A 16,939-nucleotide genomic window follows, 5' to 3' on the forward strand; every position below is an offset into this window, starting at 1 on the left:
ACAGAAGATATATCAGTGGTTATTAGCTCATAATTTGCAGGAATATTATCAACCGACAAGATATTATATTACTTTTGACTTCGAAACATTAGAGACTAAAGAAGAATTACAACTTTCTGAGTGTGCAACTTTGAACGCTTACTTAAAACCATTCATGGTATCATCAACGGTTAAATTAAATGATAAAACATATACGAGGAATTTTTGCTTAACTTCGAGTGATTCTTTTATTTCTGATTGGATTGAGTTTTTATTTTCAACCTGTTCATTAGTTGCTAAATCAAATATTGAACAATATGAAGAATTAATGAAGTCGCAAACATTAAATGAAAAACAGAAGGAAGCATTTAAAGAACTTCTAGATGAGGAATTCAATAAAGTGAATATCATAGGTTTTAATTCGGGAAAGTTTGATTTAAATTTAATTCTTCGTGATTTAAACACTGCAAAATGGAAAATAAAATCAATGCTGGGTTCTTCTTCACAATTTAAGCAAATCATTGTAAAGAAAACAAACGTCCATATGAATTGAGATTTATTGACATCAGAAATTATATAGCGGGTGGGACATTAGACCAATTCACTCAAGATTTCGGAAACAATAAATCACGTGTTAAATCCTTTTTCCCTTATCAATTCATCACATGGGAAAATTACGAAGAAGAATTATATAAAAGGAACCATTCACGAAGATTCATTTTATTCAGCATTAACACAAGAAACAATATCCGATTCAGATTATCAAATATATCTCAATGATGCTAAAAATTTAAGAATAGATTAGAATATTTTATTCATTATTGCAATAAAGATGTTGAAATTATGATTGACCCAATTGATAAAATTATTGAAGAAACATTTGTTTATAAAATTGACATGCTTCATAATCTTTCTTTATCATCGAATGCTTCAATGATTCGTTACGCTTAGCATATAAGAACTTCAATCCTAACGAAAATATCCAGAAGAAGAAAATGTGGAATCAAGTTTTGAATTAACGAAAAAGTATTGGAAATATAAAATTGAATCATATAAGAAACAAGATGAAAAAGCAGAAGAGATACTAAAAATAATGTTTCAATGGATGATTTTCAATACTATCACGATTTAATCCTTTCATCTAAATGCAAAATGTGTGGTAAAGCGTTTACATATGCAAATAAACCAACATTGGATAGAATCGATAATGAAAAACCACATACCAAAGAAAATTGTCAGTTAATGTGTTGTTATTGCAATGTCGTAAAATCAAATAAAGATGAAGATGTTCAACGTTTAAGAATCAATTTAAGAAATTATGCATTAAAAAATAATTTACCAATGACTTTAGATTCAGTTGAAGCTTATCACATTCTCCGTAATGGAATTACTGGTGGTTATCAAATGTTCAACATCGTGTAAATCTTAAAGGAATCACGCACATTAATAAACTTTCATATAATCCAGAAACTAAAACTGTATCAAATGAGGACACCACCAACATTATGACTCATTTCGTTGGAGTTGACTTTAATTCATTATATCCTTCATCATTTTCATCTAATCCTCATGATTTCATTCAATATACTGACCATAAAATGTATATGCCGGGAAGATTGAATGGTGTTATCATTTGTGATACAGCAACAAAGAAAGCAAAAGCACTGGGAATAATTAAGAAGAAAAATACTTTATTCGTGGCTGAAGTAAAGGGTCACATTGATGAAAAATACATTAATGATTACATAAACTTTTTACCGATAATAAGAAACTTAGATATTATCACAGATGAAAAAACAATTGGCAGTTTTATGTATAATTACATGAAATCAAACAATCTACCAGTTGACCAGAAACAGAGAAATTAACTCAGTTAGCATCAACACACAACCAATATCAACCATTTTCTTCTTATTATCTTTGGTATCTAATAGACAGATTTCATTTTATCATCGATGATATTCAATCAATTTTAACATTTACGAAAAACACTTGTTTTAATGAATTTGCGAACAAATTTATGAACGAAAGACAAAAGGCTGAATTAGAAGGAAATAAAGGAAAAAGTTTATTTTGCAAGATTTCACTTAATGGATCATATGGTTACGATGCAATGAATACACAAAATTACGCAAAGACTAAAATAATGAATGCACAGAAGGCACGCGTTGCATGTATGTCAAATAAGTTTAAAAACATAAGAGAAATAGGAAGATACATATCAAGTGATGCTTAAAGATAGATTTTATAGATGTGATACATGTTTACAAGAGGCATTCTTCACTTTAGATAATGCTAAATACTGGTATTTGGTTTTCATTTATGATTTTATGTATAAATGCATGGATGTTAATCGTTTTCATTTCATTGAAGGTGATACTGATTCATCTTATTGGGCAATCGCTGGCGACCAAATCTTCCTAACACTCAAGCATTTCAAGCAATTGTTACCGATAAACAATTTTATGATAAAAACATTTTCAAATTCGCACCTTTTGATTTCTTCTGTTTTGATGAGAAATTTAAACCTAAATTAAAGAATAAAGCTGAAGAAAAAGCACATGAGAAGAAGTTATTGGGTTTAGCAATTGAGAAACAAGGTGATAACATGGTTGCTTTATGTCCTAAGTGTTATACATCATTCAATGGTTCAATTGATGGAAGTGATTTTAAAAAGATTGCACAAAAAATGAAAGGTATTAGTTTACGACAAAATAAACAATTAACACCTAAAAATTATTTGGATATAATAAATGATAAAGTGATATTTGATGGTCAGAATATTAATTTACAACTTAAAAATGGGTCAATGACTCGCTTAACAATTGGTAAGACTGCATTAACAGGAGCACACACTAAGGCTGTATGTTGTGAAAATGGATGTTGTATGCCATTTATTTAATAAAATACCACAGAAGAGACAAAAGGAACCGTTAATGATGGTTTTGATACTATGATTCAAAGAGGTGGGCACCCTTAAACATTGATTTTATTTTTATATAAATGGATAACGTAGATTTAAAAATTTTAATTGATGATTTAGTATTTAATCAAAATTTTCTTGATTATTGCGATTTAAAATCATATCTCCAAAAATATAATAATAATATAACGGGTGATGATATGGATTATTATTATCCATATTATAAAAATGAAATTTTGAAATATCATGATAAAATAATTTCTAAAATTAAAGACAAAATTAAAAATAATGAATATATAAAGGGAAAAACTAAATCACAGCTTAAACAGTTGAAAGATTTCAAAAATAAAGTATTAACAGAAGAAGATATTGATGAATTATATAATTATATAATCCTGAGCCACAAAAACCAAAGCAAAAACAAAAAGGCAAAACACCCAGGTCCTTCAGACCATAAATGAAGCACAAGCTTTAATTTATGATTCATTAGTTAAACCATATTCAGCCCGACTTTTAAATGAAGATCAACTTTTGGAATTCATCCTTCAACATAAACTCGAAGCGGGAAAGTATATCAAACCTTTATATACAGCATATTTAAAACAAATGAATAGAATACATCCAGAATTAATGAAGGAAGGAATGAAATCCAAAATCAAAGCAGATAAAATTAAACCACTTGCAACACCAAAACCTCCAACGACAGTACCGCCTCCTCCTTCAGTTAATCCTTCATCATTCACTTTATTATATCCATTTCAAACATTAAAGAAGCAAAAAGATTTTAAAAAGGATTTCAAGATATTAAATAAACCAATTGACCCGAAAATTCAACCGTTAAAGGAAAAATTTAGTCGCCCTTCATTTGCTCCATATCCATATTCATACGAAATCGATCATCTGGAATATTCAAAAGGAAACGTTACTTATTTATTTGCCATTAACATTAACACTAGATATTTATATTGCATTCCGTGAAAGGGAAAACAGAACAGGAAACAAGAAGAGCTATTCAATACTTACTAGATCATGAAAGAGTAGATAATATCAGGGGTGATGGTGATAAAGGATTTCAGGCAGCTATGACTCATTATTTCCCACAAATTAATTTTTACTTTTCATCCTCTCCATATACGTTTCATAATAAAATAGTTGATGCGGTAATGAGAACTCTTAGAGATGCGTTAGGGGTTAACGGTCAGATATACTGGGATGGAAATCATGACTCCATCATACAACAGTTAGTATATTATTACAATAATACATGGCATAGAACTATAAACATGAAACCAGTGGAAATGAAAAATGATATTTCAAAAGAATGGGAATATATTAGAAAGCAAATGGAAAGGTTGAATGATGTTAAACGTGAACAAATTAATTCGGGGCTCATGAATTTTAAACAAGGGATAAAGTTTTGATTCATCTCGATTATGGAAAAACTGATAAATCAATGACAAAAAGAAGACGAAGATTTGACACAATAGCTGAATTTGTTAGATATATTAACGGTAATGTATTAGTTGAAGTTGACAATAAATTAATAGAAATTCCGATTTATTTTATTACTCCATTATATTTAAATAATATTTAATTTTTTTTATTTCGTAAGAAATGAGTGACAACAAAGCAGTCAAGAGTCCAGACGATGAATATAAAAAGAAACTAAACAGAATTAAATCAAAAATATGCTATTACAAAAAGAAGCCGCAATGCGGTGGGGTTGATGCCCATAAAACTAATGGAACTGAAAACGATAAAGAAATAATCGAAAAATTAGAAACTTACCGTTCAATCCTTAAACTGAGTGAAGCAAAAATAAAAGAATTTAATAGAATAAATAAATTGATTGGAAGAGATGAATTTAATAAAGATGAATTTTTAAACTCAATCCAAATTTAATTTTTATTCCTCTTTGACAACATCTCTCTTTCCATCATTACTGCATAACCGCATTTTCTCAGTTTTAGTGGTTTGTTATTTTTAGCAAGTTCTCGCATCATTTTTATCATTTCCTCCCTTGTTATGATTCGTGGTAAATTTTGAGCTTGTGGGACATCCATTTATGATAAAAATAAAAATTTGTTATCAGTTATTTTATCGTTAATGGTTTTTAGGTTATTCAATAATTAATTATTTTTGAAGAACTGAAGGTGCTACCATGTTACCATGTGCTACCAGGTCATTTAACTTCTCTGAAAAAATGAGACAACATGACAATTAGACAACAACATAGGAGGAAGGTAGTTATGAATTATTTTTGAAGAACTGAAGGTGCTACCATGTTACCATGTGCTACCAGGTCATTTAACTTCTCTGAAAAAATGAGACAACATGACAATTAGACAACAACATAGGAGGAAGGTAGTTATGAATTATTTTTGAAGAACTGAAGGTGCTACCATGTTACCATGTGCTACCAGGTCATTTAACTTCTCTGAAAAAATGAGACAACATGACAATTAGACAACAACATAGAAAATTTGATGTAGCCCAAAAATAAAGTTAGTTTTAAAATTATTTTTATTTTTTTATTCCTATATAAATGACGGCAACAAACAACAACAGCAACTATATCATTTCTGATGAAAAAGTTATTGATTCATTAGTTGAGGAATTAGTTGTGGCAGAAACTAAAACCCTCAACGAAAGAATTGGTGAAAACAAGATTGATTTACATAACTACCTCAAACATGATGGAGGAAGAGGAAGGAAAACTGGTATGGCTTTATTAGTAAATAAAATTTCAAATTTAACGATTATAGATGTTGATATCAATAAATCGTACAATGATGAACTTAAAGAAACAGTTAGAAAAGACATTTTATCAAAACTTTCGGATAAAGATGTTATCGTTAAAACCGCTTCAGGAGGTCTTCACATTTATTGCAACACTAATTTCTTCTATGCAGTTTCGAACAGAATGATTAAATGTTATTCCTGCAATGATTATGATATTGACATAATGACTTCTATGGATGATTCAAAGCGTTCATTAGTAGTCATGGCTGATTCAAGAGTTCGCAAGAATGCAACAGAACCAATCAATACATACTCATTCATTCGTGGAAGTTATGATTCAACATTAACCAGAACAGTAAACGATATATTAAATGATTTGAATATTAAGGTAAGAGTTGAACAGAAGAATGAAGAAATAAAGAGTATAATGAATGAAAACAAAGATGTAAACATTGACGATAAACTTGCCCAGAGCATAGTTGATGGCATCTGTGATTTTGAAGTACATAATGATGGTGGAAACATGAATTTAGAAAAAGAAATAACATTATTTACACTGTTTCAAGCAATTAATTCGTTACCTAATCATTTAATTAATGAAGCCTACGATAACGTTTATAACTTCTGCAGTTTAACAGAAAATGCAAAAAGTAATTTTGAAAAAGCACGTGGTAGATATGCACATTTAATGACTTCTCCATTTGTTTTGGTGAAGATTCTAAAACTATACCAAAAGGAATATTATGATGAATATGTTTTACCTTTATTACGTAAGCCAAAAATAACATTTGATATAAAACTTGATGACACGTTTTTGATAACAGATATTAGACGCAAGGCTGAAAATCATCAGTATAAAAACAGTTCTGAAGTAATTGAGGATTTATCACGTGTAATCCGTTTTGTAGATTGTGGAAACAAATATTTCATTCAAAAGGACTATAATATCCACGACAAAATGAATCAAATATCATTCGTTCTTCAGTCAAACATGAAAGAGTCACTCAAAATGATTAAATTATTTAAAGAAGAAGGTAAAACCATAACAGCATGGGACGTACTATTAAATCAATTATCCTCATTAACCGTTAAGGGCGTTTGCTTTAAATCTGATTCCCCCGATGTTTTCTCAACGTTTCAAGGTTATAAATACAACATTCTTGAAAAGCCTGATTACTCAAAAATTGAGATGTTTATGGATTTCATTAAAGAAGCCATTTGTGATAATAACGATGAAATGTATAAATACCTTCTCGGCTAGATTGCATCAATGATTCAACATCCTGGAATCAAGAATGAAACAGCAATTATTTTGAAAGGACTTCAGGGAACAGGTAAAAACAGATTTACAGACATTATTTCTGAACTTCTCGCTGGTTATTCATGTAAAAACATTACTGAAATAAGTGAGCTAACGGGTAATTTCAATTCGGTTGTTGAGAATAAAATGTTTCTTGTACTTAATGAACTCAAGAATGTTGGTGAAGATAGACTCGCAAACTTCAACGCTTTGAAATCAATTATTACGGATAATCAAATTAGAATTAATGAAAAGAATCAACCCAGAAGAACTGCTCAGAACGTTGCAAACTTCATTTTCGTAACTAACAACGTCTACCCTGTCAAAATTGATGTTGGAGACAGAAGATACGTAGTTTTAAGGGTTAATGGTAAATTCAAGGGTCAATTTGATTACTTCAAGAATTTAATGGATTCATGCACAAAGGAATTTTATGATAATTTACTGACGTATTTTATGCAATATGACCTTTCATCATTTAATGTACGAATCATACCGATGACTGAAGCCAAACAAGATTTAATAGAATTATCATCAAATCCTTTAGATGTATGGATAAATACACATTATGATGAATTGTGTGCAGGTATGACGTGTGAAAATGCTCTATTCTGCAAACCATCAGACATGAAAGACAAGAATTTCCAAATGAGTATTAAGGATAAATGTGATAGGAAACATAGAAGAATAGACGGTAAACAAACATGGTGTTATGTTTTGAAAGAAGAAATGAAAGGATTATATAAACAGGTTGAACCAAACGATAATGATGATTCATTTACTGACGATGAAATACCTGTAAATGAAGCTTTATAAAGTATGATTGGAATTTATTTTTGCCTTCCTCCTGTGTAGTTGTCTAAATGTCATGTTGTCACACTTTTTCAGAGAAGTTAAATGACCTGGTAGCACATGGTAACATGGTAGCACCTTCAGTTCTTCAAAAATAATTCATAACTACCTTCCCCTGCTGTGTTGTCTAATTGTCATGTTGTCACACTTTTTCAGAGAAGTTAAATGACCTGGTAGCACATGGTAACATGGTAGCACCTTCAGTTCTTCAAAAATAATTCATAATTGAATAACCTGTAAACATTAACGTAAACATTTATTTCTGCAGTTCATTCATTACTTCATTACCTAATTAATTACAAACATAAAATATATTTAGTTCATTCAATGAACGCGGTAAGCCCGCAAAGCAGGCTCAAGCGCGTTCAATGAACGCGGTACCATGCGAATACAGTCATAAATGGAGGCATATAATCTTTACCCAAGCCTGTTGGATTTGTTGTGAAAGTATGTGAATGATTTCCTCCTGGTTCAGTTGGTCGAAAAGTCTTTTTTGCCGAATGGTTATAATCTGGAGATAAAACGTCATTGCCAGCATAATATTCTGAGTTGTATAATGGATGGTCTCTTATTGAATGTGAATGACTACCTGTTGTGTTTGTAGTTCCTGTATGAGTGTGCGGTGGAAGGTTTGCTTCAGTAATTTTCTTCGAACCTCCTGTTTCCTTTGAAGAGTTCGCACAATAGAGGAATTTATCTACAATCTGTTCCCACGTACCAAAACCCAGAACTGTTGCTGGATTTGTTGAATTCATTGATGTATATATTGAACCAATGGGGTAAATCATCTCAAGAATTGTATTAAATCCATTATGAATATTGAATTTATTATATAATATTGAATTTAGGTGAGTATTTAAAACTGGTCTTGTTATCAATATTAACGTATTATTTTTGAAAATTGCTTTTCTAACATCTTGAAATTTTGTGATTTCAGACCAGTTTCTTCCATCACTACTGATATTTACTAAATCACCACATCCTAAAGCAATGAAATACCCATCAATATAAAATAAATTTGTAAATCTATAATTTTGAGTAAATTTTGGAGTGAATGAATAAACCAATTCCCAATTTGATAAATCATGTGATAAATAAATATGTCTGTTATAACTTACAGGATATGAATAGACCATTTCACCTGAAACGAGAACATAAACATATGAAGCATAACATAAAGCTTCAATGTCTCCATCAGCTTGAAAAATTTGTTCAAATTGACTTTGTGATATTGAAGGTGATCTATAAATTTTATCATTTTGTAGGATAAAATACATACCGTTAATGTAATACCACTTACTTGTATAATCAATTTTCAAATCTGATGACATCATACTAAACATATAATAATTTATCCCATCCTCACTATGATGAAATTTGATTAACTTCATAAATTAGTACCCATTTATTATTAACGCATCTAATAGGATTATTTGGATATTTAAATTTAGCATCTTGATTTAAATTACATTTGAACCATTGGATACAATCGAATGAATAACAAGGGCAAAAATCATCTTCAACCGTTATCATTCCCATAAATTTACCGTTATTATATTCAGCATATAAAATTATTGAATTAATAATGATTGGCTTTAGTGTATCAGGATTCAAAACAGATGGAGTAAATGATTCATAGTTTTTAAAATCATTTGTTTTAAAATAATAAAGCACTCCATCTGTATAAAATAAATACATGGTCACTCCATCGAAACATATCCATTCAAAAGAATCTATATCAAAGGTTTTATCTGATGATTTCATAAAATTTAAAAATGGTGGAGTAAAATAGACCTCTGATTGTTTTATTTCTTCATCAACATATTCCTTATCTACTTTCTTCGTTAACTCACTATCCACATATTCCTTATCTGCTTTCTTCGTTAATTCGGTGTCAACATATTCCTTATCCGCTTTAAGGTCTAAACATCCTGAAACCCATCCTGTATCGGCTTTAGTTTTTAAAATCTTTGATGTCCATTCATGATACCATTCAACACTTTCTTTAATTTCATTATCTTTTTCGTTAACATATTCCTTATCCGCTTTCTTCTCTAACGCAGCAGCAACACATTCCTTATCTGCCTTCTCCATTATGTCATTTAGGAAACCTTTTATGAATTCCTCATTTAAATTAAATCTTCCAATCTTCAAAACTTTAGGAAATGCATTTAATGCGTAATATCTCTGTTCTTCTGGTGGAATTGATGTTATATCATCCGTTATACCTTTAATTTTTGAATTCATAAATAAAATTTCTTTTATATTTGATATCACTGCACCACCCTTGCAAACGAATTCGAAATGGTCATTTTTCAATACTATCTCCAAATCTCCATATTTCAACCTTTGCGTTTGTTCTGCCGTCTTTGAATTATATGCATATATGGCGTATGTAATGGTCTGAGGGACCTGGGTGCTTTGTGCCTTAAGTTGTTGTGGTTGCTGTTGTTTAATCATTTATTATGATTTAAAAATAAATATTTAATCCGTTATCACATCAGCTATTTTTTCTATTTGAAATTGCCATAATATTTCATTCATGAATTCTAAATCACAATCAAATAGGTCAGTTACTCTAAATTTAATATTTGATAAATCTTTTGAATGAAGAATAAATGAATTCCCGGATAATTGAAACGGATATGATAAAGAAAATATGTTTAAGTGATGGATAAATGTTTTGTATTGATGGGTAAGAGTTAGGGTCTAATGTTTGATGTGAAATCTCATTGGGGTATTAACTTTATCACATTTGATTAAAATGAAATTGGAACCGGTGTCAGAATACAAAACATCCCCAACATCTTTTTCAAAATTTAATATTCCCAACAATGAACGAAAATGAGGAGTACAAAATTTAATTTTCAGCGGAAATTTAATAAGGTTATTTATTTCATCAAGTTCAAAAAGTTTATCAGGTTTTGATTTAAAATTTTCTTCATACCATACGATAAATGATTCATTTAAATAACTTAAAATCATGTTAATATCCCATTTCGCTATCACATTATTTATATACATATCATACGTTTTTTCATGGTCATCTTTAATAAATGATATATAATCTGAAGGGTCTAAAAGAATGGGATTAAATTTACCACTCACAGAAACGAGAGTAACATTATAAATTCCGCTAACTGTTAAATTTAATTCACAGTTATTATTCGAAATAATATTGATAATTGACATTTTTATTACGATTAAAAATATGGTAAAGCGTTATTTTCCAGTGATAAATAAAACTAGAATAAGATTACCTCAAGAATTCATAAATTCAACGAATAAGAAATTCATTCATGTTATAAATTTTAGTGTTTTCAGAAAATATGAGTCAATGTCATATTCATCATCGGGTTATATTTCACTTCATTCAAATTAGTTCAATCAAAACCCATATAATGACCATTTCATAAGATTTTCAGATGGTATTAAAAATGTAATTGATAGATTAAAATATGAACAGATTGACAATATCGAATTTTTGGAATTTTGGTTTAAATATCCCGATGGAAAAAAGATTGAAGTTAAAGATAAAGCTGATACTATAACAAAAACAATTACAATGACCGATCCAGATAGTGGGGAACAAAAAGAAATAAAACAAACGATAGAAACGGTGAAAGGTCAATTATTATTTGATTATGATTCAAAGGATTATTATTCGATAATGTTAATGCTTGAATATTTAAATGGCCTTAACAAAGAATTTTTCAAGTGATATTTTATATTCATCAACTATTTTATTATAAATATCATTATAAGTTAAATGTAGTTCAGTTGTTGTTCCGTTCTTTGATATCTTAATTGTGCTAATATCCTTTATAGGATTTATTTTTGCAACTGTTCCGCAGCATGAAACCTCATCATCTATGAAAAAATTGAATCTTAACGTCTGAATCTTGAACATCACAAAGAATGGCGATAATGTGAATTAATGATTCATAAGGTAAAATAATTAAACCGGATTGATCAATTAAATTTATTATTGAATCATAATTATCAGTTATTATACACGGTAAATTTTCATTAATTCTGAATTAATGTCTATTTTATATGGCGCATTGCGACTGGAATCGTAGATTCCTGGGTTCTCGATGTTTGATGAAAGAGGTGGGGGGTATGTTGGATAAGTGGGAATTTCAACAGGTTCTTTACTGGGTTCAGATAAATGATTGGGTCTCCATCTTCTTTATTTTGCTCCTCCTCATTCTTCGGCAAGTCACGAGTTAATAAATTTGGTTGAGTTGCTGACCTTGTTAATTCAGGGCTAACATTAACTTTAACATTTTGAATAATTCGTGATTTATCATCATTTACGTTATAACCAACCGTAATCTCTGCTTTGCGTTAGTGTTCTTTTGACTAGTGAAACGTCTTCTCATTTATATTCGAATAAAAAAAATATATTTAAACTTTTATTTTGCTGGAACTTTTGAATCTATTATTCCCTGTATTTGTTCATGAAGTTGATTTTTAGCATTTCATCGAAATTATAGACCGAATATATTCATTAATTGCATTCTTATAATCATTTGATTTCTCAAATTTTCTTTTATCTGATTCCTTAACTAAATCATAAGTTAAACCTCGTTGCTGATATAATGGTTTCTTAATTAAATTTTTGAATGCTTGAGATAAAGCACCTGATGCAATTCTTGCTACTATAATTGGTTGGAATTGCTGTTAAGTTCATCTTTAACATTTGCGAAAACTGGATCGAATAAAGCAACTTTAAAGAATTTCTTAGCTGAAATTTCAGGTCTAATATTTGCATATTGACCATCAAACCTGGTTAGAATATCGTGGTAATCCATCCGGTCCCTCTTCAATAGCATTTAATTCTTCATTGAAATAAGAATATGGATTATGACGGTATGAATTAATTGGACCATTTTCACCTTCTCCAATGTATTGTTAACAGCTTTTCCATTTTCATCAAATTGCATAGGATAACGTTCATTATATGCTTTACGTTTAGGATAATCAGATATAGTTAATTTATACCCATTTATGACTTTAATATTTCCTTGACCATCAGTAACGAAAACTTCATTTATACCATCAGGCTTTCCATTTGGTCCTGTAATGTCTGCTTCATGTGCTTCCCAATTTGGTCCATGACGTTTGGCATATGCTTGAGCTTCTGGTAATGTTAAAACGTTTCTCATTTGTTTAACATCCTTTTGAAGACCAGCAACAATGTGGACTAATTCTTTCATTCCATCAGGAACTTTCATAGTTCTATTATATCCACCCTTTTTGTTTGTTCCTTGTTTTAATGGAACCTGTAGAAGATTTGCCATTTCTGTCATGTTTAATTATAAATAAAAAATAAAAATTAATTATAAAAAGTTAATCAAATTTAACACCTCCTTTATTTAAATCAACTATTATTTTTCCATGTTCACCTAATTGCTGATATTGTGTGTAAAGTTCATTAATGCTCATTGGTAAATTCACTTGATAAAGCATAACGTTCAACTGTTGACGACTAAACCCACTGAAAATGAAAAGGGTTGATAGATTTGATTTAATGTTTGTGCTTAATGCTTTGAAGTATTGAACAGCCATGAAGAATGAACACTGAATGTGTCGACATTGAGTTAATAACTGATTAAAATATGATTTCTCATTTGTTATTAGTTTTGATTTCACTGCATCATCTAGAAAAATGAGTGAATGCAAAAATTCTCTATCAAAATTTGAAATAGAAAGTGTTTCAAATAATTCATCCCGTTGTTTATCAATAATTTTATCCTCTAATCCTTGCTTCTTGATTGGATTATATAATTCTTTATACATTAAAAAGTTTTTTAAATAATCTTCTGCTTCTTCTTGTGATAAATAAATAATTGGAATTTTGATTAAATGCTTTAAAGATTCAAATGTATCATCTGAAGGTGAACCTGAACGGTTGATATAAATTAACACATGTGAATAGGGGGAAGTGTTAGCAATAATGATAATTTGTTTTAATATCGTTAATGTTTTACCTTTATTCTGTTTACCAATTGCTGCAGTGATTGAATTTAAGTAACATTCAGAATATGGAATTTTCATTAATTTTTCCTTAGATAGAGCATTTCTATTATCACTCAATGCTTCATTAATCATATCATCTACGTATGTATTATATACTCCTGCTAATTCTTCATAAGGAGTGGATGAATTTAAATCCATTTAATCAAAAATAAATTTATAATTTTAAACATTTCTATTCATCAATATTTCATCATATGAACTTCTATACTGTGGTGGTGTACCTGTTGGATGATATTTCAAACCTTCGTCCGGTGTCCATGTCCAATATGTAGTCCTAGTAAACCAAACCTGAGGAGGATTTGTCACCTTTGAACAGTAAGTGTCATTTTCACCCTGAATGATTGGATAAGCTTTCACTTGTACTGTAACTTGTGAGTTGAAAGTTTCTAATCCATCAAAGAATATACCCGCTCCATCACGTTGAACTGGAATAGTGCATAAGAATGAAGTTTGGTCTTTCCATGTTCTAGCTAATGGTGTGCCATTATCATCATTCAGTGGTCTAGTTAATGAGTCCTCGTATTCTTCCGTGCATTCATTCACTCCATCTAAATCAGAAGCTTGAAGCATACGTGTAAAGAATATGTCACCCACTGTGGTCATCGCTTGATCGGGGAAGTTTCTGGAATCTATAGTGACCTGAAGACCTCGAAGCATTGGATTTTCTAAAACTGTTCTTTGCATTGCATTCTTCGGAAATGTTAACACAACATCTGTAACATTATGAAGAGCGTATGAGAAATCTGAGCTAATACCTTCAGGAGTGATGCAACCTCCATTTAGTGAACGAACGTCAATATGTTGAGCTGGAATCATGAATGGATCTTCCTTACTGAATAAACGTGGTATTGCTTTAACTGATTCTTCAATTAAACCGTATCCTGGTGTAATGCATTTATCCTCTAAAACTTCCATCTTTGTGCATGAAATAATAACGTCATCAACTGTTGCGTCAGCAGATGTAGCGGCTAAGCTTGTAATTAATTTGGCAGGAAGTCCGATTTGTTGGAATTTGCGATCATATTTATAAACATGATTCATAATCTTTTCATAATTTTCATCAGTTATCTTTTCATAAACGTAATTTTGTAAATCAGCAACTCTTAACGGGTCAACCTGACAAAATACTAAAGTATCCCTGAAAACATAATATTTAAGAATGATTTCACCAAATGATTTAGGATAATCATCGAACGCCTGAAATGCTAACAAATCATTTACCGGAATAATCATATCAAAAGTGACATCAACTTCTTCATTTGCTTTCTTGAAAACTTCTGAAGGGTCAATATATTTACCACATACTGAGTTATCATATTTTTGAACATTATTATATAACGAATGAACAAACTTTTTAACTTTCCTTTCTGATTTCGGTTTATATGTTGCAAATGCAAAAGATTCACGGGCGCAATCCATCTGAAGATAACCAGCATCACCTCTTTCAGTTTCTACTTCTAATTGTTTAAAGTTTTGATTTGATGATTTGTAACCAACGAATAAACGCATGCATTTAAAAGCGGCATCACATGTGAAAGCTTTATTTGAAACTAGAGTTGCTTTAACTTTGCGTTTAATATATGTGTCACCTAATTGATTCACATCATGAGCTGGATTTGTAATTCTTAAATGAGTTTGTTTATCATCAAAATATGGAGCATCAGAGTCATAGCATGAACTTTCAAGTTCTCTATAATATCTTCTACCGTCATTCTTTGCGAATATTTCATTTATCTTTTCGAATGAATGAAACACATTTCCATTAATCGGTTTAGTGTTTGGCACCAAATAGTTAGTCGTCATTTATTATTAAATAAAAAATCAAAATTAAAAGATGAAAATGAATTTTTAATTTTAATGAAATAATCAACTATGGCTGCAGGATTCTTTAAGAAACTGTGGGATAAAGTAAAAAGAGGAGCGCATAAAGTTTGGGAAACAATGAAGAAAGGAGCAAATTGGATATTTAAGAATAAAGAAGCAATTAGTGACGTTGCTGAATCAATAACACCAAAAGCCGCCCCAATAAGAGAAATATTAAATAAAGGAGAAAAAGTTTATCAAAGACTACAACCGATACTAAGATAAAAATAATATTTATTTATTTTTCCACTATTTACCTCCTATTTTATTAAGTATTCCTTCAGCTATTCCACCAATTGCGTTACCTGCTTGTGCTCCCATCGCTGGATTACCTGCTTTAGTACCTAATACTCCACCTATGATAGTTCCTGCCGTTTTCGCTACTGGTGCCAAAAAGTTTGCAACAGGTTTAATAACCTTTTTATAAACCCAACCTGCAGCTTTCTTAATTCCATCCCATAATTTTTTAAAGAATCCCGCCGCCATTTCTGATTTAATATTAATTAAAAAATATATTTCATCACTTATATTCTAATTTTTATTTAATGATAAATGAAACCAATTTTAAAAATAAATGGAACAGAGGAGGAAGAAATAAATGAAAGTGAAAATGTTCAACAAAAAATAAACGTTGTTAAACCAATTACTGAAACAAAAATTTTTTCATCTGTTGAAGAATTTAATGACTATTATGCTAATAATAAAAAATTATTTGAAGAATTGACAACATGTAAATTGAATAAAATGTTTAAAGTTGATGGATTCAAAATTTCAAAAATAAAAGGAGTGGTTAGTTTGAAATCTATTCCTCAATCAAGAATCACCTCATTAATGAAAATAGATGATTTAACAAAAAGAATAGAAGAGATTGAAGAAAGAATAAATCAGATAATTGATATCATAAATTCAAATAATCATTAGTTTCTAATTTCTTTTTACCCGTTTATGAGGTCTTTGATTATGACTCCATTGATTCCATTCATGATTTAAACAATGTTTAATTAATCGTGGAATAGCTGACATCATCTATATATAACTTCTTTTGTTTCATTATGTATGGGCTGAGTGTAAATGTCTTACAATTTTGAACATTTTTAAATCTTGATTTATTCAAAAACGTAAGAATAAAAACCGTAAGAATCATACATTTTTTACTTCATATGTTAAAAAAAATGATACAAAATCGTTCAATATTGTATGAATTCTTACGTTTACAAAAAAAGTCACACAACCCT

General features: G+C 29.8%; 5 protein-coding genes and 5 pseudogenes across 10 annotated transcripts, besides 1 other annotated feature; 6 read left to right on the forward strand and 4 right to left on the reverse strand.

Moving 5' to 3' along the window:
• Positions 1–14,579: part of a mobile genetic element that runs on past the window's edge.
• TVAGG3_0631000 lies at positions 1,081–2,027 on the forward strand (annotated as a pseudogene). The gene has a single exon. A coding segment is annotated over exon 1 (947 nt).
• TVAGG3_0631010 lies at positions 2,983–4,496 on the forward strand (annotated as a pseudogene). Its single transcript has one exon. A coding segment is annotated over exon 1 (1,514 nt).
• On the forward strand, positions 4,517–4,804 carry TVAGG3_0631020 (uncharacterized protein; the record flags this gene model as incomplete). Its single annotated transcript, XM_001327860.1, has 1 exon — positions 4,517–4,804. One exon carries the CDS (start codon positions 4,517–4,519, stop codon positions 4,802–4,804), a length of 288 nt encoding a protein of 95 aa, XP_001327895.1.
• TVAGG3_0631030 (Prim-pol domain family) lies at positions 5,448–6,905 on the forward strand (the record flags this gene model as incomplete). Its single annotated transcript, XM_051240809.1, has 1 exon — positions 5,448–6,905. One exon carries the CDS (start codon positions 5,448–5,450, stop codon positions 6,903–6,905), a length of 1,458 nt encoding a protein of 485 aa, XP_051087396.1.
• Positions 6,915–7,760, forward strand: TVAGG3_0631040 (uncharacterized protein; the record flags this gene model as incomplete). Its single annotated transcript, XM_051240810.1, has 1 exon — positions 6,915–7,760. One exon carries the CDS (start codon positions 6,915–6,917, stop codon positions 7,758–7,760), a length of 846 nt encoding a protein of 281 aa, XP_051087397.1.
• Positions 8,162–10,256, reverse strand: TVAGG3_0631050 (annotated as a pseudogene). Its single transcript has one exon. A coding segment is annotated over exon 1 (2,095 nt).
• TVAGG3_0631060 lies at positions 11,485–12,181 on the reverse strand (annotated as a pseudogene). Its single transcript has one exon. A coding segment is annotated over exon 1 (697 nt).
• On the reverse strand, positions 12,419–13,036 carry TVAGG3_0631070 (annotated as a pseudogene). Its single transcript has one exon. A coding segment is annotated over exon 1 (618 nt).
• On the reverse strand, positions 13,152–13,979 carry TVAGG3_0631080 (uncharacterized protein; the record flags this gene model as incomplete). Its single annotated transcript, XM_001325801.2, has 1 exon — positions 13,152–13,979. The coding sequence occupies one exon, from the start codon at positions 13,977–13,979 to the stop codon at positions 13,152–13,154; it is 828 nt and encodes a 275-aa protein (XP_001325836.2).
• A 1,134-nt stretch (positions 14,580–15,713) lies between the features above and the next one.
• On the forward strand, positions 15,714–15,929 carry TVAGG3_0631090 (uncharacterized protein; the record flags this gene model as incomplete). Its single annotated transcript, XM_051240811.1, has 1 exon — positions 15,714–15,929. The coding sequence occupies one exon, from the start codon at positions 15,714–15,716 to the stop codon at positions 15,927–15,929; it is 216 nt and encodes a 71-aa protein (XP_051087398.1).
• Between the last annotated feature and the right edge of the window lie 1,010 nt (positions 15,930–16,939).

This window comes from Trichomonas vaginalis, chromosome III, assembly GCF_026262505.1.
Source record: "Trichomonas vaginalis G3 chromosome III, whole genome shotgun sequence".
NCBI classification, from domain to species: Eukaryota; Parabasalia; order Trichomonadida; family Trichomonadidae; genus Trichomonas; species Trichomonas vaginalis.